The 7,799-nt window shown below is 43.0% G+C and overlaps 1 protein-coding gene across 1 annotated transcript; it reads left to right on the forward strand.

Annotated features, from left to right (window-relative positions):
- The first annotated feature begins 4,603 nt into the window (after window positions 1-4,603).
- pnp5a (purine nucleoside phosphorylase 5a) lies at window positions 4,604-7,794 on the forward strand. The gene is made up of 6 exons (XM_070929710.1): window positions 4,604-4,785; window positions 5,588-5,757; window positions 5,836-5,939; window positions 6,128-6,303; window positions 6,485-6,675; window positions 7,080-7,794. The coding sequence occupies exons 1-6, from the start codon at window positions 4,763-4,765 to the stop codon at window positions 7,295-7,297; spliced, it is 882 nt and encodes a 293-aa protein (XP_070785811.1). The 5' UTR covers window positions 4,604-4,762; the 3' UTR covers window positions 7,298-7,794.
- The last annotated feature ends 5 nt before the right edge of the window (window positions 7,795-7,799 follow it).

A 7,799-nucleotide genomic window follows, 5' to 3' on the forward strand; every position in this document is an offset into this window, starting at 1 on the left:
GTAGGACACGGGGAGCAGAACAGCCAATGCTGCATAGTCCTAGAAAGATGTCAAGGCCAGGTGAAAGGTTGATTTAGGTCTTTTCAGTGACATCAAAAATCCAAAAATGATTTGCACAACCTCAGATGTACATCGTGTTTTATGTGGGGTTTTTCTTTTAAAAAGCAAACATGAAGAATAATGAGGTAAGTAAAAGATAAGAAGACTTGATACAGAGTGAACATGTGGTCTGTTTAAACTACTTCTCATGTCACCATGCACCCGTGAGCCTAAGCTGCTCCTCTGAGGGTCAGGCAGCCAAAACAGTTTAGTAATCACAGTGTCTAACACTCTGTTGTCAGCCAACACAATAGATCTTACGACTGTTTGACTGTTAAGGCAGACAAGACGATATGTAGCTAGATATGTGGAAGGGCTTCAGATTCAGGGCAGCTTATAAAAACCTGACTGGAAAACTAAACAAGCTGCTTCTAAACACCTTTCTCCATAATTTGAGAAATGCAGAATAATTTCAGGATTGGTCTAAAATGATTTAAGACTGTGGGATCGAGAGCAGGACCTTTCAGCAGACACGTGAGACGATGGCATGTCCATGTTAAAAGCTGTCTCGTGAAGTCACAGTAGCTTCCAGGCGAGTAAAATAGCTTGTTTCATCTCCAAAGCCAATGATTTCAGGTCAGAACTTCACCGTGTGAGAAATCTCTGCTCTGGCAGCTTTGCAAATGTCATCAAACACGGCGGATAATTGGTGTGGAATTCATATCGAGATGCGTGTCTCTGCAGGGTCTGCTGACATCGTATCTCATGCCTGACCAATGTCTGTATTTAGCAAGTACAAAAACTGGCAAATATATGACTTCTTAATCTCGGAGAGTTTTTTTCCTGTAAATTTGTGAGTTTTTTCTCTGCAATTCTGTTTTTTTTTTATACCTACAATGGCCTTAATACGTCGTCGTAGATGTGAGTTTATCTGCGTTGGACTGACCTCGCTCTGACTTTGGGTCCATGTTATCAGGCTGCCTTCTGCTTCTGTATAAGATAAATTTGAGGAGATGTCTTGTGTGTTTTATACAACATGGCCGGTTGTCAGAAATCAAATCAAACTACAAGTAAAGCTCAAACCATTTACGAGACGAGACCGAGTAAACCGTCGTCTTCTCAGTGGTTTGTTACGCATAAAGCTAAACAGCAGGGCAGCACTCCATTTAAATTGTTTATTCAAACTGGCAGCAGTGTTACAACCAATCACAAGTGAGCCATATAATATAATAAAGTGCAACATGGTAGGTGTCATATTCTAAACAACAATCATCCAAAGAAAGAGCTTGTAACAACAAAACAAATCATGAAACAATTAATAATATCCCCAAAAAAACAGGACAATGAGAAATCTTCATTCAAGCAAGATGATGAATCCATAACTTCCTGTACCAGCGTTCTCTCTCCAAGGCCTGTGATCTAGAAAGGCATCAACTGGGGATCAATGGGTTTTCTGCAGGACAGAATCGTTTTTTCATGCCGTGTTCGCACCAATTTCTGTCAGAAAGCATCACAATTTCATTTAAATATGGTCTCAGTGTTCAGCACCAGACATCCGACAGTGGTAAAATCTTCTGGGACATTTTTATTGCAATTTCATTTGACTGTAAAAACTGAGGCACAGGTAAACAGGTTATTGTGGGCCGTCGTGCTGCAGTCAGATGGTCCCCACTCATTGGCTGAGCCAAAGGCGTGTTAGTTATAACCGAGGGGAGGGGAGAAGAGGTCAACGGGTCAACGACTCCCACCCTGTTATCAGACAAAGTTAACTGTCCTGAAAAAGAACAAGAGATATGAAGAAGCCAGAACCCAAACAGAGAGGTGGTCGGCTCGGCAGGAAATAATAATACACACGCTTATGTCCTCTTATGCCAAACAACAACTCAAGGTCCACCAACGTCAGGCTGTATGTTGTGGTCTAGGCCCTCCATGTTTTGGCTGGTGTTAGACTTTGACAAGCTTTAGGTACCTGTGTAAACCTACATAAGTAAACCAAGGCAAAGGTCAATAATGGCTTATGTTAGCTTGCGTAATCATTACAGGGTGGCCTTCACCAGGTGGCTTTTACTACCATGTCTCAAAAATGTAAATCATATAATTCTTGTGCTAATAAAACTCAACGAAGGGGGCGGGCCGTTATGTAATCTTCGTCAGTGACCAGTGCAGCAACATTAACACAAGATTTCTTCTTGCGCAAGTCCCTGGCACTGTGCTCTCAGGCTTCGAGTCCCCACAAGCGATGGTGTCCTTGACATAAACGCTAAATAGTTTAATAGTTTGCATTTTTGCCAAAAGGATGAAAGACTTTCTTGCTTGATATCAATGCACACACACGAGTTCAGGCTGTGAGTCCTGGTCAGACATCTCGCTGCCATTTTGTACTGGCACATACAACCTTAACTGGTACAGGCTGCCATGTTTTTCACTTGCTGCTTTAGGCTCTGCCATCTCACACCCTCTTCAGTTAGCAGGGACAAAACATACTCGCCAACAAAACCCCTACAGCCAAACTCCACTTCGCAGACCTTTGGTTTCCGACCACCCTCCTCTGCCCCTGTGTATCAAAGCTTTTTCCTCTCATAGGCTATTTCTCCCGTGTTACTGTCGGCTTCAGTAAATACACAACACACTGTGTCTCCGACCTTAGATTAGAGGTCGAACTACAAGCTAAATCTACTCTCATTTTCCAGCCCCTCCCTGCCCTTTAGCTGCCCATTATCATGTCTGACCCGTTGACCCCCATGAACAAACAAAATCCCATCTTGTTTCCTTTTTGCATCCGGTAAGTTTAAGCGTTCGATGGCTGCTGCTGGACACTTCGGCCTGAACACAGGTAAAGGACATGTTGGATCCTCGCCTAACCATTTACTAATGCCTTGGTGATGAAGATTAAATAAAAGGGCCGTTCTGCACATTTAGACAGTTAAATTTACATATTGCTGGTAGATCATTGACTACCCATCGCTGCTCAATGTACCATTCTGTTTCACATTTATTATGGCACATCGATTACCGGATGTTCAGTCTAGGTAACAATCCTCTTGATCGTGACTGTGTGTGTGTGTATTTATGACTTACTGGGTTGTAATCTGCCTCATTTACAACACACACACATGAACTGGCAACAATAACAATACACACACATCATGATGCAATCTATTTTGAAGCTGTGTAAAGCTGGGGGGGGACTAAATGCTATTAACACTTTATGAAAGTGGACTGTTACCCTTGGAAAAACTGCATTAAAGGTGGGTCATGTAAGGTGTTGTTGCACTTTGTCGACCCCTTCCTTGTTTGTGTGCTTCAAATTGTGGTTACAAAGCCAGACCTCTTGTATCGCTGATAAATGCAACCTGATACTGTATTAAGTGGCAAATGGCTGCATTTATATAGCGTTTTTATCCAAAGCGTCTTTTATAAATCAGTAAATTGCATTGTCCCCTTTCATCATTTCAGCTCCTCAAAAGATCCCTTTGCAGCAGTTGAGAAATTGCTTAAATGTACACACATAGTGTAAATAAACCTCACACTTCCTGGCAACTCCGTACAGCTTTTTGCGCGTGAGAGCGGCAATTGAAGGAATATTCCACATAAAGAGTCATAAGTGATGCTACGGCTGTTTTTACTTAAGTAAAAGCAGCAAATACCACAATGTAAAAGTACTCTGTTACAAGTTAAAGCCCTACATTCACATTTTTACTCAATTAAACATACAGAACTGTTCTCAAAAGAGTAAAAGTTGTCAGGATACAGAGTGGCCCCCTCCAAAGACATTATCATAAGTATATTAGTATTTTTTTTATTGATATAATTATGAATGCATGTTGGGTGGTTTAATGTATAACAGTTCATTGTTCCATCTATAACAATGCATCATATTTTATACATTGATTACAGTTTATGTTTTGTATTTAATCTGCAAAGAAACTGTGAAATGTAAAGAAGTTCAGGTATAAAGTTGCACAAAATGGAAATAGTCAATAAGCAAGAACTTCAAAATTGTACTCTGGTACTTACTCAGTTACTGGTATTGAGATATGTTGTGTTTAAATGTCGGCGTGTGTTGACGTATGTGATGGTATATTCCAGTCAGTACATGAAAACATTAACTGATGTTCAGACACGTGACGTTCAAAACAAAATGTTTCCTGAGTCATGCTGAAAATGCACATCATATCTTGTTCTGCATCTGGGAAAATAACTGGAGTGTTGATCAATAGGAGGCTGATCGATCATTGCTGAATGGATGTTGCAACACCTCTAACTTCCTGTTGACACTGAGGTGGACATCATGGACTTAAGGATGTGAGCACAATTACTGCTGCCGGGGGGGGGGGGTCAATATCTCCTGTGCTAAATTGCATACTATTTTGAAGGTGTGTCCGGCCAGCCAATGAGGCTGCAGCATCCACATGCGTCATTTTGATTTGATCGAGGGGGGGGGGGGGTGCTCTGCCTATAATAAAGCCGGAGACAGCGCCTCTTCTCCAGACACAAGTGAGAAGAAGACTCTAACAGGACTCCAAACCAGAAGAAAAACTTAAGAGAAGAACTTATCGAACTTTTCTTTTTGCTTTCCTTTATAATACTTGACATTTTCAACCGCTGGGCTCTGATTCAACGCTTTTCCCGCTTTGGAACTTGATTTTCTGCGCTAAAAAGTGTGCAGTCGCGCATTTGTTAACTTTTCTGACCTCATCAGACACGTATTTAACCTTCCGCGATGTTTCCAGAGGCAAACAAAGGGTGAGTAGGCTTTTGGACAGGCTGTACTTTCTGCTTCCCTCTTCCCACGCCGCGGAACACGTGGCCCCTTCACGGGCAGGTCTGGACTGTGGGTAAAAAATATACCGGGAATGTTTGGCTGGGGGCCAAACAAAAAAAATGCGCACATGCGCTGTGGGCAGCTGAGGTTAAATGAAACACTATTCATTTAAACTTCAGGGAGTCCTGGCTGTTCTGAGGCAGCAGGTGGACACTTTATGTAACAGAATGGTGTTTTAAGGTGTTAATAAAGCACTACAGGACTTGCTTTGTAGTGTCACTGAGTATATTTATTTATAGCACAGTATTTAAGCTCCATTGGTCCATGCTTAACCAAAAAAAAAAAAGTGTGTGAGAGGCTGATACTGCTGTGACTCTGGAGGAATGTGTGTGTGTGTGTGTGTGTCTCTTCAAAAGTCATATCCTTATTAGTAGCCGTTCTCAGATTAGGCCTGCTTCTCAGAAAAAAAAAACCCCTCTTATCCTGTAATCTGATAATAACGATCACCTCACATGTTATGTAATGAATTAGGAGGCAAAGAGAGGAGGTGAAGAGGGACTCTGGAAAGAAGCTGACATTATTGCAGCAAAAGAAGAGTTTGCACAGGAAACACAAAAAGTGTGAAAGTCACTGTTGGATACGTTACTGCTGATCTTTCTGTGGTCGCAGAACAGCTGAATACAAAAGCACGTTCACCTCATTTACACATAAAACTCATGACATGACATGACATGACATTGGTCATCCTAACCTCCGACCCCCCCTTTTTTTAATGTCATCCAGCTACAGCTACGAGGACTGCAAGGCCACTGCTGATTGGCTGATGGCCCAGACAGACATCCGACCCACAGTGGGCATCGTGTGCGGCTCGGGGCTCGGAGGGCTGGCTGATATGTTAAAGGACCAGGTTGGCTTCAACTACAAGGACATCCCCAACTTTCCACAGAGCACCGGTGAGTTTAACTACGACTACTGACTGGTTTCCATTTACTGTTGATGGTATTTACTGACTGGTTTTTCCTTTCCTGCAGTTCACGGACATGCAGGTCGGCTGGTGTTTGGCACCTTGAGGGGGAGGCCGTGTGTTTGCATGCAGGGGCGCTTCCACTTGTATGAGGGCTACCCAATCCAGAAGGTGTGTGTGTGTGTGTGTGTGTGCTGCAACAAGTTTCAGAGCGCATGAACTCACTTGAGGTGATTGGAGCACTTTGCCATGAAATCTGTGGCCTTTAAAAATGCTCCATATCCACTCACTCTGCTGAAAGTGCCCTCTGGGTGGTTATATAATGTCTATATTTACGTACTGTATGTGTGCGTTTCCAGATTACACTGCCCATACGCATCTTCAAGCTGCTCGGCGTGGAGACGGTGATGCTGACCAATGCGGCCGGAGGCCTCAATCAGGACTTTAAAGTGGGAGACATCATGATCATCAAAGACCACCTCAACATGCCGGGCTTCGCTGGCAACAATCCACTGTCCGGACCCAACGATGAGAGGTAGGGGGGTGTGTGTGTTTAAACATGCTGTACATTCAAAGATGGCTTTCCTGCACCGGACTCACAAAGAGAAAGTGTCACCGTGAAAATACCTCTTACTTGTCGACAGTAGCCTCAGGTCTCCTCTGGCCTTTGCCCTCACTAAACCTTCCTCCTGTCCCTCCACTTCTTCTTCTCGCAGGTTCGGTGTACGTTTCCCCTGCATGTCTGACGCCTACGACAGAGAGCTGCAGCAGCTGGCGATGGACGTGGGACAGGAGCTCGGCTACGGAGACTTCCTGAAGGAGGGCGTCTACTGCGTGTTGGGCGGACCCTCGTTCGAGACCATCGCTGAGTCCCGTATGCTGCACAAACTGGGCGCTGATGCTGTCGGTGAGTAGTTTTTATGGGCTCAATAGTGGTTATTAGCCACCAATACCGAATATTTTCCAGTTACAGTACATGGGCAGCCAAGATATATGAAAAATGTACCTTTTTAAAGCTGCATTATGTAACAAGAACACACCTGTTATTAGTGTATAATTAATTCTTGTGTCAGATATGGAGACCGAGAGAGAAATCAAACCTGTAAAGCTTATAAAGCTGGCGAAGCTAGACTTGGCAACATTAGCTTTGCATTTCTTCTTCTTCTGTTGATATAAACATCCAGGACCAGCCAGCGTGACATCACATTTCATAGTTTCTAAGTGGCGAAAATAATCATGTTATGTTTATCTCATTTATATCTATCCTGTTTTATATTTATCATCTCAATGTTTTTACTATTTCCTCTCCAGGCATGAGCACAGTCCATGAGGTGATCATCGCGCGTCACTGCGGCATGCGTGTCTTCGCCCTCTCGTTGATCACCAACCAGGCGGTGATGGACTACGACAGCGAAGAGAAGGCCAATCACGAGGAGGTCCTTCAGACCGGCAACCAGCGAGCGGAGCAGCTGGAGCGGCTGGTTTCCACCATGGTGACCAAGATCGAGCACAACAACAACTACGCCTAAGAGACGCCGTGATCCGTCAGAAGCTAGATTTTAGCCTTTCAGTTTGACTGGAGGAGACTAAAAGTGGTTATGGTTCACATTTAATGCTATTGCCCCAAAGAAACTCACACTTAGTTTATAATTCAGGTGAGCAGTTGGGCTGCTTTTAGTCGTAGGTCAAAAAAAAGATGATGGCATCGTAGTCCTCTGAAGAATCTCACTTAGATATAAACCTCTGTTTTTATGTCACTGCCTTATCTGATATCTGACATTCCTCTGCCGAGCGGCTGCAGACAAAAGAAGTCGCTTCACTTTTTTTTTTTTTTATCATTTTAAACGAGGCGTTTTTGTTCTAACTTAAAATATGTGATCAGCTTGTATAAATGTCTGTAATTTAACTTAACAATGAGCGAAAAATCAGCTGTAAAGATCTTAACATTATGATGTTGTTGAAATGTGTACAATAGTGGACTTAAGGTATTTTATTGTGCTTGTTTTTTTTAATATGAATGTTATTATTAAA

This window comes from Enoplosus armatus, chromosome 23 (assembly GCF_043641665.1).
Source record: "Enoplosus armatus isolate fEnoArm2 chromosome 23, fEnoArm2.hap1, whole genome shotgun sequence".
Taxonomy (NCBI): domain Eukaryota; kingdom Metazoa; phylum Chordata; class Actinopteri; order Centrarchiformes; family Enoplosidae; genus Enoplosus; species Enoplosus armatus.